At 42.0% G+C, this 22,948-nt stretch overlaps 1 protein-coding gene across 1 annotated transcript in view; it reads left to right on the plus strand.

Moving 5' to 3' along the window:
- Positions 1 to 829: 829 nt before the first annotated feature.
- LOC113407335 (xenotropic and polytropic retrovirus receptor 1-like) overlaps positions 830 to 22,948 on the plus strand; it is a 71,528-nt gene continuing 49,409 nt past the window's right edge. Inside the window, exons 1-6 of the mRNA XM_026655737.1 lie at positions 830 to 845; positions 1,829 to 1,930; positions 16,082 to 16,305; positions 20,973 to 21,122; positions 21,478 to 21,561; positions 22,149 to 22,230. Coding sequence (XP_026511522.1) covers positions 830 to 845; positions 1,829 to 1,930; positions 16,082 to 16,305; positions 20,973 to 21,122; positions 21,478 to 21,561; positions 22,149 to 22,230 — 658 coding nt within the window. The remainder of the gene's footprint in view (positions 846 to 1,828; positions 1,931 to 16,081; positions 16,306 to 20,972; positions 21,123 to 21,477; positions 21,562 to 22,148; positions 22,231 to 22,948) is intronic.

The raw sequence follows: 22,948 nt of genomic DNA on the forward strand, positions 1-22,948 counted from the left end.
AGGACCCCCAGAACTCCTGACCCATCCAACCCCCTCTGCTACCTGCCTGCCTCGACCCCTCTCCACACCCCTGCCCCCCTGACAGCCCCTGTCCAAACTCCCGACCCATCCAACCCCCCCTCCCTGTCCCCTGACCAGGGCCGGCTTTAAAGAGCCCAGGAATCAGGCTGCACTCCGGCCGGGGCTTGGGGCTGGGCCGGAGGTGCTTGTCCAGAACCAGGGCCGGCGCTGCTGGGGCCCGAGCCGGGCTGGGCCGGGCCGGGGGTGCTCGGCCGGAACCGGGGCTGAGGCCGCCAGGCGCCGCTCGGCCCGGGCCGGAGGGAGCCGCTCAGCCAGGGCCGCGCCTCCCCGGAGCTCTCCTCCTCGCCCCCCCCCCCCGCCCCAGCTTGCCTGCTGCTGCTGCCTCCTACTTGCCCCTGCGGGAAGCAGGGGAGGGGGAGGAGCAGGGGGGCGGAGCGTTCAGGGGAGGGGAGGAGGGGGAAGACAGCTGCAGGCCGGACAGCGTGGTAAGGCTGCAGGGGATGGGGGGAGCCGGGAAGGGGCTTTGGGTGCCCAGCGGTGCTTGGCCGCCGCTTTTCTGTCTATAAATAGCTGACCGGGGGGAAATCCCGGACATTTTTAGATTTTTAAAAATCCCCCCCCGGACGGCTATTTATAGACCGAAAAGCCGGACATGTCCGGGGAAATCCGGACATATGGTAGCCCTAATAAATGTAAATGCTCAATTGGGTAATTTATTTTTTTAAAATGGTAAAACCAGCATCTCTTCTGGGCTGAGAACTTGTATACAATTCCAACACAATGCAAATTGAAGTTAGACCCCTCAAAAATGGAGGACTGTAATGGTAAAACATTGACAGGAATATAGTACTTGAAGTATGAACCACAGAGCATTTATCATACTGCTTCTTTGATTGCTGCGCCTTGGCTTTCAATGCACTAAACTTGGGAATAACCCCTGTGTTTTATTAAACACTTTGGACAAGTTTGTATCAGAAGACTTGTGTCTTATTCACTGACTGGGCAGCAAAAATAGTTTTAGGAAAATATATGTAGGAGTGGAAGTAAAGTAAAATAGAACAGGAGTTGTTTACACTAAGCTTATTGGGCAATTGGCTCTTTTCTTCTTATCTGCTTGCAAAAAGTCCCATATTTTAGAGCCCCATTTCTTACTTCATTGTTTTTACCAAAGAAATCGGTAATACCTGTTTAAATTGAATTTGCTCCAAATAAAAATTATAAACCAGAATCTTACCAGTCTACCTCTAACTCACCCTTAAATTTATTTCCTTTATGGGCTGACACAAAGTCCAGCCTGAATTCCTAGAGTAAAAGAGCAGTCTTTTCATCTGATCTGTTGCTAGAGGTGCAGCTTCTGTACAGAAAGTTGGTTTAGGGACCAGGAATGAGAGTGCATGAGACCTACAGCAGTGTTTCGGCGGGAGAATGATTAACTAGATAGTGAAATTGAGGGGATATGTCTTTGTGCCCTCAGTAGCTGCACCTTGTGTGTCACTACTCATCTTGATTAATCTTCCTCCTTCCTCTCCCTGCAAGATTTTGGGCATTATTAAACTCCATTGCAGCAAAGATTTGGAATAAGAGAACAAAAAATGTTCCAGTCAAGTGAGGGTTATGTCCCCTCAAAGAGTCCTTTGATTTGATATTTCCTGACATTCTGCCAATTATTACAGGGGAAGATGGCTTGTTCTCTGGAGAAATACTTTCACATTTGCCACTGAGAGAGACCGAAATTAACACTGGCATGTAATTTCATGGCCCTCTTTCCTTATTCTCTTACTATAAAGTTTTTCTTCTTGTTTCACAGTCACAGACGAGGACACGGTGAAGAGGTATTTTGCCAAGTTTGAGGAGAAGTTCTTCCAAACCTGTGAGAAGGAACTTGCCAAAATCAACACTTTTTATTCAGGTAAGCTGCTTATCTACCTCTAATAGAATTAGTGGAAGGTATAGCACACAAAGACCTAAGACTTCCAAACCCACAGAATAACCATAACATTCCTGTAGGTCTACCATCAGATAATTATAGGGTGTGTCTATTTAAGAAAGCTGCTTTAACTTAAGGTGTGAATTTAAAATAACTAAATCTGTTCCAAAAAAGCTCTGTGTATGCTCCTGTTTGGTTTGAATGTCATATTTCAGTTTAGCTCTGTTAGAAACAGGCTTAAGCCAAACCAGAATATGCCACACTTAAACAAAAATATGAGTGTGTCCAACAGCCGTTTGTGCCAGTTGAACTATATAGGTTTAAAAAACAGTTTAAGTTAAACCAGTGCAACTTTCTGATGCACACAACCCTATAGTCAATGGCAGGTAGCTGGCAAATACATTACGCAGCAATGTTACCTGTGCTGCTGTTTCTGTTCAAATTTATTAGAGCTGATGGGACTGAAAAATGAAGAAACCTAGCAAAGACGTTATAATTGCTGTGTTTCTTCTGTGAAAGTTGTACCCATTTTTGTTAGTACAGCATTTTGAAATGTCCACTGGAGTGAAGTTTCTCACAATGCATAAATAAGCTAGAAATAAAGATTAAAACTGATTGATCTGAGTCTGTCATTTGTGTAATAATACTTCTAGAAAAGGCTTTGCAACAGTGGTATTATAGTAATATGCTGTCAGATTTTGGGCCAGTTTCCATCCTGTTTTGGAAATGGGTTTCATATGGGGGGGAAATTTATATATGAATATGATTTATTCACATTTGCCATAGTTTTTCTTAGCATTTTGTCAGTTACTAAAACTTTGTATAACAAAGTTTATGGTGCCTCCCGATAGCCTGTCAGTTGCTCTGATTTAATCGAGAAGTGAATACATAATATTGAATTTATGGCTCTAAAAATTGTGATAAGCACTTGGGATGACTTCATTGAGGGAAGCACCAGAGGCTGGTCTATGAGGGAAATAACAGTTAATAAAACTCAGATGTCAGTAATTGTTCACTGCTGCTGCCCTCTGCCCAGATTCCATGTAGGGAAGTAGTCTCTTATTCTCTGTTGGCCCTCCCTGCTCTATTGGCTCCATGGAGGAAATTCCCTGTCCCATACATAGCTGCTGCTTCTCTCAAGCCTCTCTATGAAGACTCCTTTCATCCTGCTACTGCCACCCTCCACCCCCTTCAGACCAGCTCCCTAGCTGGACACTTAAATTGGGAAAGCAGATAACAAAGTGTGTCCCCAGAAAGTGACTGCCACCTTCATTCTCAATGAATCTTAAACATAGCCCTGTGCTTCCAAAAGAACCTGCTCACTCACACCCTTCTTAGCCCACTAGGATTCTTGTGCCTGGAGTTACAAAAACTACCTTCATTGCATGGTCAAATTGCACTGCCTTGACCTGGTGGAAAAGTCCTGGCTGGGAAGGAGTCAGGGTGGGTGCCCTCTTAAAGGAGCATACCCCCATTGATGTAAAAGTACCCGCTGGTGGGGTCATTCTGGTTAGAACCCTATTCCACAGGATCATCTATTCATACTAAAACAGCAGCTGTTGCTTTGTTTCCTGCAATGCCTAGGGAAAGACATGCAGTTGAGTTCTCTACCCCTCAACTCCAGAATAGTGTGCATGAATGTTATATTTTCATGCTGGTGCATGAAAGAAAAGTGAAACTCATGTATCCAGGCACTGTTAAATGCAAAAAAGTAACACTGAAAAAACCTGAAATATTTTTCTTAATTTGTTTTATTTAGTCATCTAAAATGTTTAAAAGTAACAGCAGTAACCAAAACTCCTTCAGACACCATTTTAGACTTGTCACTTTAATTGGGGAATGTTTTATTATTAACTCTTTAATATCAAGTCCCAAAACTTAGCCTATCTCTTACTTTGTTTTAAAACTATGTCATTTCTCTCTACCCCTCCCCCAACAAGTATTTCATATACCGTTAAAATATAACAGCAGCTTAGAGCCTGACTCACTCTACAACCACCACCTATGTGCACAAAATAGAAGAAATAATTAATTGCTGGGTGAAATGTTTTAATATTTAAGGTATGTTGATGCTGATGTGCTGTTAAAGTATTGGAACAGTAAACTTTTTTCTGATTACTGTAAATCTGATTACATTATACTCTTGATGTAAAAAAAAATCCTTTTTGTACTATATTCTTAATGCTTAAAGCTGAAAACTATTATTCAATTTCACTTGAAATTTGAAAGGTTATAACAAATGGGGACGATAGTTAAAATCTTGTCCTCCTTCGCAGAATCAGATTAAACACTTAACTATAAAATGATCAAGAAATCAATTTTCTGTTCATATTCAACATCCTGGAATCAGCTCTGGATCTGACACTGCATTTCCATAATGAAGATCTGCAAACATCATTTTCCAGCAACTTTTTATTTTCAATGGAATTGCTAGTTAATACATGGTGAGTTTTTCACCTGTTTAAATTTTCAAAAAGATGTGTAGATCAGAATGATTATAATTTTCATTAGAGAAGGTGACAATCAGTCTTGTAACAATAGACTTCCTTGTGCCTTAATTATGGAGTGACAATGTGACTTCCCATAATATAAAATCATTTCAAGAGTGCTCTTGTATTTCACCCCAGCAATGGATAACTGCCTGAGGAGCATCACTTGAATTGTTCATGCCAGACCTATGATCCTGTCATACTTCAGGCATGTGTTGATTTGGAGTGTGATCTGATACTTGCCAGTTATTCTAGTCATGTGCATGGTTGAGAGGCATTCTTAGTCTTAGGTGTAGACCACATCTTAACAGAAACTGTCTTGTGTACATCTCCCATCCAGATTATCTGTTATCAGGGATCTGTTTTGGGACCGGCTCTGTTCAATAGCTTCATTAAAGACTTAGATATTGGCATAGAAAGTACGCTTATTAAGTTTGCAGATGATACCAAACTGGGAGGGATTGCAACTGCTTTGGAGGACAGGGTCATAATTCAAAATGATCTGGACAAATTGGAGAAATGGTCTGAGGTAAACAGGATGAAGTTTAATAAAGACAAATGCAAAGTGCTCCACTTAGGGAGGAAAAATCAGTTTCACACATACAGAATGGGAAGAGACTGTCTAGGAAGGAGTACGGCAGAAAGGGATCTAGGGGTTCTAGTGGACCACAAGCTAAATATGAGTCAGCAGTGTGATGCTGTTGCAAAAAAAGCGAACGTGATTCTGGGATGTATTAACAGGTGTGTTGTGAGCAAGACACAAGAAGTCATTCTTCTGCTCTACTCTGCGCTGGTTAGGCCTCAACTGGAGTATTGTGTCCAGTTCTGGGCACCGCATTTCAAGAAAGATGTGGAGAAATTGGAAAGGGTCCAGAGAAGAGCAACAAGAATGATTAAAGGTCTTGAGAACATGACCTATGAAGGAAGGCTGAAAGAATTGGGTTTGTTTAGTTTGGAAAAGAGAAGACTGAGAGGGGACATGATAGCAGTTTTCAGGTATCTAAAAGGGTGTCATAAGGAGAAGGGAGAAAACTTGTTCACCTTAGTCTCTAAGGATAGAACAAGAAGCAATGGGCTTAGAGTGCAGCAAGGGAGGTTTAGGTTGGACATTAGGAAAAATTTCCTAACTGTCATGGTGGTTAAACACTGGAATAAATTGCCTAGGGAGGTTGTGGAATCTCCATCTCTGGAGATATTTAAGAGTAGGTTAGATAAATGTCTATCAGGGATGGTCTAGACAGTATTTGGACCTGCCATGAGGGCAGGGAACTGGACTCGATGACCTCTCGAGGTTCCTTCCAGTCCTAGAATCTATGAATCTATGAAAAAAATATCTCCCAGGCCACTTTCCTTCCTGTTGAAATTTGCATAACATCCTTGTAGATAACTACAGGAATTACAAAAACAACAGGGAGTCTAGTGGCACCTTAAAAACTAACAGATTTATTTGGGCATACGCTTTCGTGGGTAAAAAACCCACTTCTTCAGATGCATACTTTGACGACTGTCTTCTCAAGGCACCATCTGGAACCGATGCCCTTAACACCATACAAATGACAGTGGACCTTTTCTTGAGACTCGGCCTTCACCTAAACCTGGAAAAAATCTACGCTAACACTGGGGCAACATCTAGAGTTTATCGGGGCACAGTTGGATGCCATACGAGCAATGTTCCCTCTAATTTTTTTCAGCCACATGTGGAATGAATTTTGTTATGTGCACCAATATTGAGGTACTGTGTAGATGTGAGCCACCAGTAGAAAAAAAAGCCTAGATATAATACATATTTTTTAAAAAGTTACCAAATGTATGGAAGAAGACGATATCATAAGAGACAACCAAAAATGACGAATTCCAATACAAGTCCATGAGTTAATGGATAATGTGTTAGGTATGGTGACAGAATTTTGAAGTTAATCCTAGCTGACTCCTTTTTTTTTTTAATGTTTGAGGTTTTTTGTTTTTAAATATGTCTAATCATTTGTTTCTTGGACCTGCACTTAAAAATCTTAACTGTTAGCAAATGAAGTTTCTTCAAGGGCTTGCTCATTTCCATTCCACATTAGGTGTGAATGCACTGCATGCACCATTGACAGAGGTTTTTCTCTCACTGGTGTCCACTGGGCCAGCTCTAGTGCCCTCTGGTGCTGCATGCTTATGCGCTGATATAAAGGGACACTGCCAGACCCGCACCCTCTGAGTTCCTTTTTGCCGTCCATGACGGTTGTTGGAATAACTCTTTTTGCTTTGGCAAGGCATTTTTCAGTGGTTTTCTTCTCTGTATCTTAGTGTATTATTCTTAGTATAGTTGTAGTGTAAATATTGTGAATAGTACTAGTGTAGATAGTTGGATCCCTTCCTTTATCATAGAGGGGTTCCCTTCTCCCCTGGTGCCGGGCATGCCCCAGGCTTCAAACCTTGTGCCTTCTGTGGCAAGCCTTTGCCTGTGAGTGAACCTCACTCCAGTTGTCTGAAGTGTCTGGGAGAGGCTTACGTAAGACTTATGTCAGCTTTGTTGGGACTTTAAGCCTTGTATGAAGAAAGACAAAGATGTTAGGCTGAGGGCTATCCTCATGGAAACTGCTTTTAGACAGGTGTCAGAGCCAAGCTGCTCAGATTCAGTACTGAGCACTTCGGCCTCGGTGCAAAGTGCCCCGTTGGCACTGTGCATTTCCTGGCACCGTTCTCCATCTCTGGTGCCGAGGCAAAAACATAAAAAGCAGTGCTCCGAGAGAGAGTGCTCTCCAGTGCTGAAGAAAGGAAAACAAGCGGAAGGCAGTAGAGTGCGACCTGCGTTGGGCCACTCCTCAACCCCTAGTCCCATGGCGGCACCGTCAACTCTGCCCAGAGGGACATTGAGTCCGGTGCGGGACCCCCTGCCTGCATCAGAAAGTCATTGCAGCACCAGCGGAATCACGGTGCCTTCTACCCCAGAGGGCTTTGCAGCAACCAGGGACTTAATACTGGTCCCAGTACCACCGACTCTGATGGGACAACCGCCAGCTTCGAAGAGCACGAGCAGGAGAGAGCAAGGTGCTCAGAGTTCCTTCCCAGCACCGGGACCTTCAGTACCTTGCAGGCGTAAGCCGACCTTACTTTTATGAGATCATCCCTGTTCCGGCATCAAATCCAAGACCCTTGCCACCAAACAGCAGAAGTGAGGGGTACCGCTCCTATATGGTCACCTCGGGAGGACTCTTTGTCAGATTCTGAAGTGAAGACCTACACCCATCCCAAGGGCTGCCACCAATACCCATATTACACGCTGTCGGACCCCAGTGTGGGTCCACCTGCTGGTAACTGGCCAGATGGACAGTGGGCTCTGCAATGGCCATTCTGGAACTCATGGGGGTTTCCCCTGGTACAGGGTCTGTCATCCCACCAGGCATACTCGGTTGTTTCCAAGAGGTGGGCTCCCACACCACTTGGCACTGGACTCTGGTACTGATACACAGGATGTGAGCCCCATGGAGGTAACTGAGCCTGAAGAAGAGGAAGAAGCCCCTCCTCTGGTACAGGCTTCTTCCTCCTCCTCCCTGTTGTTTTTGGACTGACTTTCCTACTTCAGCCTGGTGTGGTCCCTCATTACACTGGACAGCTGGTTGCTAAATATAATGGTGAATGGTTATATCCTTCTGTTTTCATCCATCCCTGCCTCCCATCTTCCATCCCCATCCCTCTTCAGGGACCCTTCTCACGAGCAACTCCTAGCCCAGGAGATGCAAACCCTCAAATGGGTTGGGGCTGTGGAAGAGGTGCTTCAAAACTTGAGAGGGAAGGAGTTTTACTCCCTATATTTTCTAATCCCAAAGGCCAAAGGGGGTCTTCGCCTCATCCTGGACCTGCTTCGCCTCAACAGATATCTCAATAAACTGAGGTTCCACGTGGTCTCCCTGGCCTCCATTATCCCCTCCCTAGATCCAGGTGACTAGTACGCTGCACTCAACTTGAAGGATGCTTACTTTCATATCTCCATCTTCCATGGCCACAGAAGATTCCTCAGGTTTATAGTAAACCAGACTCATTATCAATTCACCTTTCTCCCTTTTGGCCTGTCCGCAGCCCCCTGGGTTTTTACAAAATGTATGGCCGTGGTAGTGGTGTGCCTCAGAAGACAAGGCATTCAAGTCTACCCATACCTCAATGACTGACTGATTGAGGGTCACTCAGAAGCTCTAGTAAAGAACAACATCACCCTGGTCCAAACCACCTTCCAAGCACTGGGCCTGTTGATAAACGCACAAATGTTTACTCTCATTCCAGTACGGAGAATACAGTTTATCAGGACAGTGCTAGACTCAACGTAGGCCAGAGTGTTTCTTCCAGAGGCTCGATTCCAGACAATGTCAGACCTGATATCCAGGGTCATGGCTCAACCAATCACAAAAACCCGGATTTGCCGCAGGCTCCTGGGACACTTGGCCACGTGCACTTACGTAGTACGGCATGCAGGGCTGTGCCTCAGACTTGTGCAGACGTGGTTAGCTCACCGAACAGGCACCACTTGGACTTGGTGCTTTGTGTTCCAGCCCCGGTCCTTGCCTCCCTCGACTGATGGAAGGACCTCTGGTCAGCAATGGGGGTCTCCCCTTTGTTGCCCACCCACCCCCGCCCAGCTGTCAGTGTCCCTAGTGTCGGACGCTTCAGACCTAGGTTGGGGAGGCCATCTTGATCTCTTCAGGACACGGGGCCTGTGGTCCCAGGAAGAGCTCCTCCTGTACATAAATGACAGGGAGCTCAGAGCCTAAAGCAACAGAGAGTCCTGTGGCACCTTTAAGACTAACAGATGTATTTGAGCATAGGCTTTCGTGGGTGAATGCCCACTTTGTCGGATGCATCCACCCATGAAAAGCTTATGCTCCAGTGGCATTCACCCACGAAAGCCTATGCTCAAATACATCTGTTAGTCTTAAAGGTGCCACAGGACTCTCTGTTGCTTTTTACAGATCCAGACTAACACAGCTACCCCTCTGATACTTAGTTTGCCAAGTGTTTCTCCCCCAGATCACAGGCAAAGTAGTACAAGTACCAATGGACAACACCGCGGCCATATTCTACATCAGCAAGCAGGGAGGAGCATGCTCCTCTGCCCTGTGTCAGAAGGCCATCCGTCTGGGAATTCTGTGTGCAGCACTCCATCCACCTTGAGGCTTCCCATCTTCCGGGAACCTGGAACGCCTTAGCCAATCACTCAGCAGATGTTTCTCCTCTTATTATGAGTGGTCCCTTCACCCAGAGATCACCAGGTTCATCTCCCAGGTAGACCTGTACACAACCAAGCAGAACAGGAAATGCCATCAGTTTTGCTTGCTGCACCGGCACAGCCTGGATTCACTTTCAGCTGCCTTGCTGCTTCAGTGAACAGAGCTCCTATTCTACGCATTTCCTGCAGTTCTCGTTCACAAGGTCCTTCTGAAAATCAAGTGGGACCAGGCGAGAATTATTCTTATGGCCCCAGCATGGCTGCCCTGGCACAGGTTTGGCACACTGTAGACTTATCAGTAGTACCTCTGCTACTGCTCCCACTCTGCCTGGACCTGATATCACAGGACCAGGGCTGTTTACGCCACCTGAACTTTGGGACCCTTCACCTGACTGCATGGAAGCTGTCTTCAGAGAATGCTTCTTGATCACTCTCTAGAGGAGGATTTGTTGGCTTGCTCTTTACTGCAGACCTCTTACCCATGGCCTGGTTGCTGGCCCCTCTCCCGCAACCTTCTGTTTGTATAGAGTATCTAGTTGCATAGTCAGCGACACACATACAGATGGATAGCAGTCAACCTGTCTTTTTGAGAGCTCTTGTGCCAAGTCAGGAAGTAATGGGTGAGTCTAAGAATGTGATTGATGGAAACAGAATTTGGCAGTTGCCCCAGAAGGTATCACTTTTCTCTTCAACCTTTGCCACTGAGATTTCACTTTGGTTCTGCAGTCAGTGGACACCAGGGCATGTAGTGTGCAGTAAACTCCTGGAGGCTGTTTTCAGTTTCTAAATATGTGCTTTTTCTGACCTCCTGTGTAGCAAATTGTTTAGAAGTCACTAAAAGCAACAAAGTTGAAGTCATACTGTGTGTTGCAAAAAAGAATGCAGTTCCACCAAGGACTTTGGCAAGGCTTACTGCAGGTTAAAAAATTGATTTCTTTTGTGCTTTGCATGTGCCTTTTGTGGTTTGCATTCTGTAGATGATTTAAAGAGCAATAGCAACATAATATATTTTGCCTTATTTTCATTCTGTACATGTCAAAGTAATAAAATGGTATTTTAATAAGGTGTAAGATTCATTGCTGGGTTATTTAAATCCCTACAGCCTTTCATGGGCTCCCAGAATAAAAATGCAAAGAGGCTAGATATCATCTTCAACAAAGCAGAATTTTCCAAGCGCTATTAAGTGACTTGCAAAGGATTTTTGAGAAATTGGGCTTGTGCTCTTTTTTGTTTCTTTATTACATATATAAAGAAGGAAGGCTTGTAATCTCAGCTCTTCAGGGGGGTTTCCTACTTCTTTTACCTTAAATAGTGTACAATTTGGGAGGACCACTGGGTGATCTGAGGTGTGTGTTAAATTAAGATGTTAGAGTCATATTAAAAGGGTTTTTTATATTTAATAAAGGCATTTTTATTCAAAATGGCATTTAGTCATTTAAGTGAAATAGGTGTTAACAAAAATAAACAGCTTTAATAAGAGTCTGACTAAAAATTCCTTCCTCCTAATAGTTCAGCTTTCGCTTTCTTGGCTCTTGTAATGTACCTCAGCTGTCATTGGACTTGTCTTCACTAGTTTTATTTTAACCTGGAGCAAGCATTTTAAGATGTGACATTTTAGTTGACATTTAGCCTTTTACAAACTTATAACTACTTTGAGTTAATTGGCAAACAATTAGCTCATGGTAAGATCTCCTGTGTGGACATCCAAGAGCTCTGGGAACAGCAGTTTTTTCAGAAAGATAATGCTCAAGTTTCTTTACCGTGACTTTAGCCTTTGCAAAGTCCTAATCACTGAAACTGTTCCAAGAGACAGTTGGGTAGATCCAGGATGTCCCCCTTGTATTCTGAGTAGAGATTTTTTCATTATATTTCACTAATAAGATTACTCAAATATGGACAGTTGGCGGTTTCTGTGATATGAGTATTTGTAGAGTAACAATCACCGTATTTAGGTGTGAAATACCTAGAATTCAAGGTTGTTATCCAAATTAGGAGTACTTTCTTTGCTCCTCCCTTGGTAAGGTGATACTCCATACCTCATCTTTAGAAAGGTTTATGTAGGGAGGGAAGAAAACTTGCCAGTAGACTGGTCACTGTTTCTGTTGAAGGGAAAGCCTTTCCAAAGAGGTGTCTTGTATTGCATCCTCAAATTGAAAAGACATTTAATTCATCCTGGTCTGCTGCTGTATGAAACAGTGCAAGAAGATGGGAATTTGGACTTCCAATGAAAATTCCTTGCTCCCAAGGGATTCTTCCTAGGTACTTGCAGCTACTGTGCCCTTTCTTGTAGTATTTATGTAGACAGAGATAGTTCTAAAGGTATTTTGGACTAGGACTTGATATTAAATCCAGAATTGAATTTGAGGAATAAGTGCTGTGTGCAAAAAAGCAGCGTGAAATGCTCTTTTTAAAGCGAGAACCTACTGCATGTTCGATGAGCTGTAATCTCCATTTACTTTCCATGGTCAGTCCTTGGGTTGAGGACATTACTGTAGTCCAACCAACCAAGGCATGAATCACTGCATCTAAGGAGAGGGAGCAGTCTTCCTTCCAGATGGAGACTGATGTTTCTGACTAGTGTTGCAGTTGAGTATCTAGGCTCTTTACTAATTTTGGTACATTTCAAAGCAGTTTCCCCTTCCTACTAACTTTGTGTCCATCTCATTGGTCTAAGTTGGAGCAAGGGATTGTTGGACCACATGTTTGCTTTGTCTGGATGTTGGGGGCAGCAGAGTCTCTGCACTCAATAGCAAAAGGCTGCTTATAGCTGTGACATCAGTACTTTAATAGTTGAGCCTATGGCATCTCATGATATCAGCCAATGATTTAACAGGAATGTAAAAGGAGAAAGGGAAGCATGAAGTCTTACGCATGTGTGAAGGTTTTTGGTGAAATTTATAGATGTTATAGTTCAGATAATGCTCAAAATACCAGTTGACAGACCCTATACAATCTTCCTAGACACCCATCAATTTGCTAATTATCAGCTTGTGTCAATCGTCTTCTGTCACGTCATGCAGATGGGTTAACAGTTCCTGATGGCTATCAGGCTGTGTTGAAAATAGCTGATACACTAGAATAAACATGGTGGTTGATCTACTGTTTGTGGCCATAAGGAGAAATCCCACTAGTATGATCACTGATTTCTCCATGTAAGAGTCTAGAGTATTGCCTAAAATTAGATTCTGCAGGAGTACCTTCGTCACCATCTTAGTAACTTTGCCTAGGAAGGAGATAATTGAGACAAGCTGATAATTAGCAAATTGATGGGCGTCTAGGGAGATTGTATAATGTCTGTCGACTGGTATTTTGAGCATTATCTGAACTATAACATACTTATAAATTTCACTTGCTGAGGGCTGCATTCTCTCCCTGAGTAGTGGGTAAAGATGTTTCACATTTACCTTCCATAACAAAGGAGTAGTCAATAACACATGTGGCACAGACATCCTTTGTACCTTCAGAATGAACTCTAATAGGAGACTGATGTAGAAGCTTCAGCCTCGTCTGGTATTGTTTCCTCTAATTTAACATGGTTGTCACAGGTTTTAGTGATCTTTTCAGAAAAGTGTTATGATTTTTCATGGCACATAGTTCTGGGCTTTTCAATACTAGAAAGGTGTTTACAAAGGGGAGGCATTTCAAAGGAACTATAAAAGTGAGTGAGAGGGCTAGTGGGATTGAGTGAAGCAAGATTTAGAATAGCTACAATAACTGAAACTGACTAAAGGCAGAAATAACACTCCAGAGATTTGAAGATTAATGCAGAGAGAAACTTTGCATGGTACAGGAGGGTATAACATTAATATTAAAGAGAAAATGTAGGTTGAATATTAGAAAAAACGGACCGAGAGCTAATGGATTGTGGAATAGCCTCATAGCAGATGCCTAATTGTACAATCACTAAAGGGGGCACAATTAACATGAAAATAATATTTCCATCTCAAATTTATATACTTGCTGTTAGAAGTGACCTCTTGTATTACTACAGTTGTAAGAGACTATAGGTGAAAATCCTGTTGTAGTTTACTTTGTGCATTTGTCTGCACTTTGTTTGTCATCGATTTCAGTGTTTTGTTGAGGGTACATACCAGTCCCCTGGCTCTGCAGTGTTTACCAGCAACAGGTGCAGTAAAGTTGAAACTGAGGGCTGGTCCACAGTGGGGCCGGGGATCGATATAGGAAACGCAACTTCAGCTACGAGAATAGCGTAGCTGAAGTCAACGTTTCCTATATCGAACTAAAAGTACCTACTTCGGGTCCACGCGGCGCAGGCAGGCTCCCCCATCGACAGCGCTTCCTCCTCTCGGCGAGCAGGAGTTCCGCAGTCGACGGGGGAGCGCTTCTGGGATCGATCTATCGCGTCCAGATGAGATGCGATAAATCGATCCCAGAAGATCGATCTCTACCCGCCGAATTAGGCGGGTAGTGTGGACCAGCCCTGAGTGTGTAAAGAAGTAAGTCATTGGTGAGTGGTTGAACAGAAATGGGGGGAAGGGGAGGTAACTTTATTTAGTGGTGGTGCATTGAGGCCTGCCAAAAGACTCTTCTAAAAATAGGCCTAGGAGCAGTTTCTAAAAGGATTTTTTTTTTTTTAAATTCACGGCAAACTAAGTACAGGTTGTTTCTTTAGAAAATTAATTTATAAAAAGCCTATTTTAAAAAAAATTCAAGTTGACTGTCCCTTTAAAGCTAAACTGGCAAAACACTGAGTAATGTGCTACAGAGTGTGACCCTGAATTGCAGGGAAGGGAGAACTATATGACCACATTACTGGGTCCAGTTTCTGATTCGTCCGGTTGTAGACTGTTTGTATTTTTAAACTGTTTCACGTGTTGGTATCATAGCCTCTCATCACAGTAAAAGCCACATTTGTCTGTTGCATGTAACTTGATGAAAGTAAAATTTATCTTCTGAGCGCTTTCATACATCAGATCAATTTAACCCCATTTTTTTCTTTGATTTCTTTATGACCATGTGAAACATTACGTTTTCCTGTCCAGCAATGGGTGCAAAGAAACCAAAAGTGCCTTACCGACTGATGTCAGGTTTTATAATATTAGCTAACAAGCTTTTGTTCTTGTTATGAGTGTTGCTTAATGCCTTCTTAGGATGTGAGAACAAATAAGCAAAAGCATCTTACTCTGCCACCCTAAGGATGTTTGATGTCACTCTCTTGACAAGAGAAAACCATTGGTATCTTATAAATCAGTTTGGTATTTTATGCGGTATCTTGCTTTTGTATGTTGGGTGCGGTGGCACGCTTCTGCCCAGCTCCTTGGGAGGCTGAGACTGGCAGATTGCTCAGGGGTTCTGGACTGCAGTACACGGTCAGTTGGGGGTCTGGTGCCACTGACAGCCTAGCCAGTGAGTGGCTGAAGGACTGGCTAGAACAACACAAATGACATGTTGTGACCGGCACACTCTCTGTGTGGGCTGATGAACTGATCGATCAAGGTGATCTTTCTTTGCAGGAAGGATAGGAAGGTAGATTGCTGCCTGCCTCCAGCTACAATGCTGGAATAACACCATGCAGGGCCGACTCCAGGCACCAGCGCAACAAGCAGGTGCTTGGGGCGGCCCATGGAAAGGGGCGGCACGTCTGGGTCTTCGGCGGCAATTCGGTGGCGGGTCCCTCAGTCCCTCTCGGAGGGAAGGACTGGCCGCCGAATTGCCGCCAAAGAATGCAGCGTGGTAGAGCAGCCGCCGATCGCAGCTTTTTTGTTTTTTTTCCCTCTTCGCTGCTTGGGGCTGCAAAAAAGCTGGAGCCGGCCCTGACACCATGTCAGGAGTTTTGACTGATAGGGGCTATAAATGCACACATTTATGGGTAGAGGTCAGGATAGGCTATGCCAGCTGGGATTCCTTTTGTCAGTGGCAAATATTTGTGTTCCTGGAGGGAGCATTGTCTAGAAGTTAAAGCACAGGACCGGAAGTCAGGAGACCTGGGTACCCTTCCTAGTTCTGTTATTGATGTGATGAATAATCAAGGGAAAGTCATTTAACTTCTCTGTTGGCCCACCTGTAAAAAGTGGATAATATTTACCAGTTTCTTGGGATTTTTGAGTTATAATTGGTTATAAAATACTTGTAAAATGATTGAAAAGAAATGCAACCTTATTTATTTCTATATTTATTGAATTTTAGGGATTAGTGGTGTAAGGGCTACTTCTACACAGCAAGTTACTGTACAACAAGCCAGCGTGTGACTCTACAGAGTGACAAGCCTAGTGCACTGTAGATTCACTCCCTGGCTTGCCATGCAGTAACTTCTCATGTACACAAGCCCTAAGTCACACAGTTAATGCTTCCACTCAGCAGCCTGTCCCTACAAAAGCACTTGGCGATATACACAATGCTAGTAAGGTATTTCAGCCTTCATAGACAAGTTGCTACCCACTCCATTTGTGGTATTTGACAGTTCCTTTTCCTTGCTAACAGAAAAGCTTGCAGAAGCTCAGCGCAGGTCCGCTACCCTTCAGAATGAACTACAGTCATCTTTGGATGCACAGAAAGAAACTAATGGTCTTACCACAGTGCGGCAGCGCAGAAAGGCAGTCTTCCACCTGTCCCACGAGGAGCGTGTTCAGCATAGAAACATCAGAGACCTAAAACTGGCCTTCAGCGAGTTCTACCTCAGCCTCATCTTACTGCAGAACTATCAGGTACGAAGAAAAGAAGGGCACAGTTTTCCCATGGGCCCTAAGTGTTCATATCATTCTTGTTGATTGGATTGCTTCATCTCGTTGCAATCAGAGGACAGAATGTTGAGACTGAGAATGGGAGAGTAAATAGATCACTACTATAACTTTGAGGTCATATACTTGTTCATGTTCTGTTCTATGTAAAGCCAGATTTGAGAATCTGGAAAGAAACTGTTATACCTTAAAATTGGAAAGAAGCATGAGGCTGCTTATACATTGTTTCTTCTTTGTGTTATCATAGTAGTGTCATTCACCTCACTGTAGCTGACGCGTCAACATTTTCTCTTTTAAAACTCACATTTTCTAACTTTTCTGTTAAATTCTATGGGATGCAACTTGGCATAAAAATTGTTAGCCTGGAGGCAAGTATAAAAGAATTAAATCTTAGACATATTTAGATTTCTAGTACTGAAAAATGGGATTGTAATCGTTATAGAGACTGGTTTGTGTTCCAATAATTTAATTTAATTTAATTGGTGGGGTTTTTTACTTTACCACTTTACTTCTTAAAGTGTCATATTGTATGTAATATGTGTGACACTGAAAATTTCATAACCACTTTTTTTTTAGCCTGTGAACTTAACTAGAATGTTCAAACTTGGGTTCCTAAAGGAAAGCACCTACATCCTTGTATAGTCACCTAAATAAGGCAGACTTTATGCTAGGGAATTTTACCAAACAGAATCCCACCATTGGGAATTATTTTGTGAAGCTCCATAGTATAGACGAGGCTTTAGCAGTTTGATTTTTTTCTGAGGATTTGCAGCTCCCCTAGACTTCAGTGGGTTTGCTGGTACTCAGCATTTCCCAAAATTAGACAATGTATTTAGATCCCTAAACATGGATTGAATTGCTTTACTTTAGGTTCCCAGGTTGGAAAATCTTGGTCCAACTAGTGTTAAAGCAAGCTGCAGATTGGCCTATAAGCTGATACAGGCTTCTAGTACTACTGGAAGCACTCAGTTACTTACAGCAATAGCAGCTAGTTCACAACCCTGAAGTAGATAGAGTAACCTCAGATCTTTGTTCACTTCCTGGTGAAGCCATGTTGGCCACTTTTTCCTTTTATTTCTTTTTAAAGAAGAATACTAGGCTCTTGGACTTTATTATCAGGAATCACTTCTGTGGCCTGGTAAGATGAGGACAGTGCAAATGATTCCTTGGAAAGGCTTTAGGTACCAGTCATGAAGGAAGGAAGGAGTCACTGATAGTAGAGAGCAACTAGTAAGTGTGTCAAAGAAGATAATTTTACATTCACTAAACATTGGTATAGTCTCTGAGCCTGTTTGGATTTGGAAGTCTCCACTTATGCAGACCCATCTGCATCCAAAACTGGCAGGGCATCTTTGAGGGTTTTATACCAGGTTGGAAAATGAGGGGAAAAAAGATGAAATTGTTTTAAACCAAAGGACAAAGAGTACGTGTATGAAAAAACATCTGAACACAAACACAGGCAGTGTGGTAAGCACTAGGTGAGTTAATAAGTTATGGCAGTTATCTGCTTAGGCATAAATGAAACCATGTGGGAAGAATCTCATAATTGGAATGTTAACGTAGACTGTATTAATCTGCATAGAAGAAATAGAACGTGAGGTGAAGGAGGGTGGCATTTTGTCAAATATATTTACAATTCTCTCTCAGTTTCTGTAGTGGTGAAGCTTTTTGAGTTGGGTTACAAAGAAGGAAAAAATAAGATGAAACAGTAGGTATCTTTTACAGACTGCAGTAGAACAACAACAACAAAATTCATGCACCAATTCTAACGCTACTTAAAACTGCAGGATACATACCCATGGAGTAATTTTAACTGCCCAGTTATGTGTGGGCATCAGCCAAACATTTATCATCAAAGGTTCCTCAATTAAAAAACAAGGTCATGACCCAAATAGTAAAACTACCACTTAGATCTCACTAATAGAGGAATAGATATGAGAATGTGAACATAAAAGGGGAAAGCTTGAAATTAATAGCCACAAACTGTTTGAATTCATCATAGAAAGCAGTGGCTTTACACAGTGCAGCAGCACAAAGATAATGGGTTGCTGAAAAGAGCAAATTGAGAAAATAACCTAGTGAGCAAGATATAGGAGGGCATATTAAAATCCACTGTTATGGTGGAAGAATGGCAAGGCTAAAAACATCAATATATCCTAGTTAAACCTACATGTATTTGACCTGCATGTGATCCTGAATTTTCCAATTAACAGATATTTACATACAAGCAAGCACTTTCTCTCTGAGCCCGTTCCCTCATCCTACGTTGATTTTGCATAATATTGCATAATGTAAGTCGGCATTGTGGTTTTGTGGTATTAGTCATTTATATGTTGGCAAACTGATATAAAATTTAGGCTTATGGACTTCACTTTAGTATCTAGTAGTAATAGAAGCTGAGTTTGGAGGAGAGAGCTTCTATTCAAAAACAAGATTATCTTCGGTAGTAAGCAAAATACAGAATTTCAGGCTAAGTAAATTATTTCTCTGAGTTTTTGCTTTTGTATTTGTATCAACTGCAAAAGTCCTTCATTGACACTACCATTTAGCAGTGTTTAACTTCTTTAGCGCACAGCTTTGGAATCATGGAACTTGTGCTGTCAGAAGAGGAAGCTCCCCTGCAAGAAGAACTCTAGGGTACATGATGTAAAAATATTGGGCTGTTCTTCCTGAGATATGCTAATTACTCACACCAGCAAATAACATTAGTCAGTTCAGGGCAACAGTAAAATCTGTGACCAAAATTATCATTTTGTTACATTTTTTCATTTCAACTTTATGAAACAAGGCTCTGCTGTCCCAGGGGTGAAACGCTGGATTTTTCCAATAGAAAGTAATTAAAGTCTCTCTTGTCTGCGGTAATGCAAATCATTAATGCATTGGCTTCCTATTCCCATCTCCCTGTCCCTTCCTTACCTACTGCACAATGGGGGTCTGATATTAAATCACTCCAGGCATAATTAGATAGAAAATCATTTCAGCAGATTAGTTGGAGCCGCTCCCAAAGGCATTGAATTCTGCCATTCTCTGTATTTTTCTTTCAAATCTAGTCCATGGGCTAGTTTTTATAAACAAAAAAATATAATTCCTTTCTTGTCTATCTGTATAGCTAATATTAGGCTGAATAAACTGAATAGAACATGAAGTGCTGTTGGTGATTTCTTTGCATAGTTAGATACCACAGTATTTCAAATATGCTTGATCGTAGCAGTCTTCAGTCTACTCCCAGTTGCTATAATGAGCTTTTCCATTACTATGTATTAAAAAATATATAAACTAATGAATCTGGGCTTACACATATCTCCAATATTAACCCTCTTTTTTTCAACTAATTACTTTGGGCCTGATCTTGAAAAGATCCCGAATACTCTCAGCTCCCTTTGACTTCAAACTCAGACTTGTTTTCTATTCACATAAGGCAAAATCCTTTCTAGGAACACACTTGGCTGGATTTAATTGCCATGACATATAAAATGCTTTCTAATTTTTCTTGACAAAGATATATCTTATTGAGTGTGTTACACTTTATTGCTGTGTATTCTCTAGTATTAATGTGTTCAATCTTGGTTTTAAAATGAAGGAACTAGGAATCAGTAGCCTTCCCTATCCAAAAGAGAGAAGAAAAAATCCCCAAAAGACAAGTAGGTGTGATGCCTGGGCAGTGGGTGCCTGGATAAGAGGATGAAGCTAAAAGCAACTTTGTTCTTACAAAATGACCCTCTTTCAACTTTCTGCACGTATAAATTTCAGTTAAGAGCTCATCATAATAACTGTCAGTATATAGACAAACGGTGATATGGTACACAGGACATACTTGAATGAGCTACTGTTACCTCCTGAGACCGTACAAACAGATAATCAGAATCAAAATTACTGTAGGAAAAGTGTTCAGTATAGCCAAAGCTCAGCTATCTACATTGAATTTTCATCCAGAAGGTTGCCCGTTTGGTTAGGGAAGGAGAGGTGGCAGCAACTTCACTTTGCAGAGTAAAAAATGTATGTTCCACAAGGTTCAGTGTGTTATGTTCATATTCTTCTGTGCCTAGTCCACTTTATCTCATGCTTTTTTATTATAGTTAATTGTGATCACTTTTCTTCTACAGATTTTCTCTTAATTGTGTTCTTGTTTTATATATAAACATCTGTTTCATTTCTAAGCGGAAAAAAAAAGGTGTAATTCTGTGTTTGGGTTAGCACTCTCAGATCATCTACTGCTTTAGAACCTTTGAAACATCTGTGCGAATGAGTATATTGGATGGTATTGACACAACCCTTTTCTCTGAATATACATTGTCTTTTTGATTAATAGCTATTTTAATAGCTGCTGGTATTGCATACATTACTATCATGAGACTGAATAAGTATTAGACTTTAGAAGTTCTCTACAAATAATTTCATGTTTTTCATGCCCTCCATCCACACAGTCTTACTATTATTTTTTGAATAAGTATTTTTATTCCTTTATTTAATAGCTCTGTAGACCAAACAACCCTCCTGAAATATTTATCCAAAAGGTTCTCTAATTAACAACCCTTATTGGCTGTTCTTTCTCTATCACTGGAATATTACCAGATTTCAACGTTCTTCATTGTTAGCTGAGACTAAAAAATAATGTTTATTTTTCTTGTCTCTAGAACCTGAACTTCACAGGATTCCGTAAGATCCTGAAGAAGCATGACAAGATCCTGGAGACACCCCGGGGTGCAGATTGGCGGGTGGCCCATGTGGAGGTGGCACCATTCTATACTTGCAAGAAAATCAACCAGCTCATCTCTGAAACAGAGGTAGAGAATGCTGAACTGTGTATTACTTCCATTTTATGTAGAGAAACAATGCTCTTCTATTCCTTCACCAGTAATAACCCTGAGCTCCTGTACTGTGTTGTGAATAAATGCTTTAATTGCCAATGCAACTATTAATTGATTTGAAAGAACCACTAATTTCTGGCATTAGTCACTTGTAATTTGTGGGTTTGTGTGTACATTGGCTTCAGCTGTTAACTTTCACTATGTGAAATTACAGTGATGTTAAGAGTAATTCATAATAATGATGTAATTGATGTGTAATATGTCCTCACTCTGCCACTTTTTCTTTCACTGGGTAGACCCTGCATTAAGTTCTTGTGATTTATGCCCATAGACGGTGGTGACCAATGAGTTAGAAGATGGAGATAGACAGAAGGCCATGAAGCGTTTACGTGTCCCACCCTTGGGAGCTGCTCAGGTGAGAATTTAAGTTCCATAATTCCTGTTTTCCTCTCAGATTAGCTGATGTATCAAATTACATTTCAACCCTTCCAGCAGAATGTAAAAGTGCAAATATATTGAAATGGGTGTTTATACCTGTCATTAGAAATGACCAGCACCTTAAATTATTTGGTGCTTAGAAAAGGTAACCTACGTTAGTCTCAGAAGATTTGGAAATGGCATTGCAAGTGCTAATGTATTAAGGCAAGGTAATGGTAGAGAGGTGAATAATATGGGGAAATAAATTTTAGCCTTTCAAACTTACTGTTAGTATAGATAGTTCTGGCCACGCTCTTCTGTGTTGGAATGCTGATGTAAAGACCTGGCAGATTTCTCAAAAGGCATTAATACTCTTGGGCTCTCTGTTCTGACGTTGCATAATGCTCTTGGCTGGTGCTATGTTGTACTTATAGGATTTAAGAAACTTCATCTTACAGGGGAAGGAGGTATTAGAACGTAAGTTAGAATGCTATATTAATTGGTTTGACATTTATTCTGAAAATTAATGTGCATTGGAGATAAATTAGTATTCTGCCCTTAAGCCAACTATTGTTCTATTTACAGCCTGCACCAGCATGGACCACTTTCAGGGTTGGCTTGTTCTGTGGCATAGTCATTGTGCTGAACATCACTATCATACTTTCAGGTAGGTATCCTTATCTTGGATCCAAATGACACCCAGATCCTGATTCTAGATTTGCTTTTATTACCTTATAAGTGTTGAATGAGTAGTAGTAACAGGGTTGAATTTGTCAGAACATTGCTGGTAAGAAGGCTTGGTAGGTAATGCTTTTATAACATGCTGTAGTTATGATACTGGCTTCTTACATCTATTCTTGGTGGAATCTCATGCAAATTTTACCACTTCTGTGTCCTCTGGACCTTTTGTTGTTGACAGTTGCATCCACTTTATCTCTCCTGGGGTTCTCTTAGGATTCATATTTTGTATATTACTGACTCACTGGAAGAAGGAATTGATATTGCCTGCTGTAAAACTGCAGGTTCACAGACTGAGGGTCCAGTTTCAAGCAGCATTATGTCATGCAATTTCATCCTTTTAAAAAGTGCCGCTTCATCTTCGCCAGACAAGGCGCTGATTCCTCCCTCCCTGTCTCCGCTGGACGATCACTGGCAGTATCAAGACCTGCTACAGAGAATGGCAGTGGACCTGGGGATACAACTGGAGGAGGTTCAGGATTAGCCAACACCAGCTCCTGGGCATTCTCCAGCCTCAGGGACCATCTAGAGTTGCACTCAGTATTAACGAGGCCATTCTCAGTCCAGCGCAGGCAGTGTGACATGCCCCGCCTCATGTGCCCCCACTCCTAAGAGGGCAGAGCGGAGGTATTTTTTCTGGGGGCAGA

The sequence above is a fragment of the Terrapene carolina genome, unplaced genomic scaffold (assembly GCF_002925995.2).
Source record: "Terrapene carolina triunguis isolate 2854851 unplaced genomic scaffold, T_m_triunguis-2.0 Scaffold211, whole genome shotgun sequence".
Taxonomy (NCBI): domain Eukaryota; kingdom Metazoa; phylum Chordata; order Testudines; family Emydidae; genus Terrapene; species Terrapene triunguis.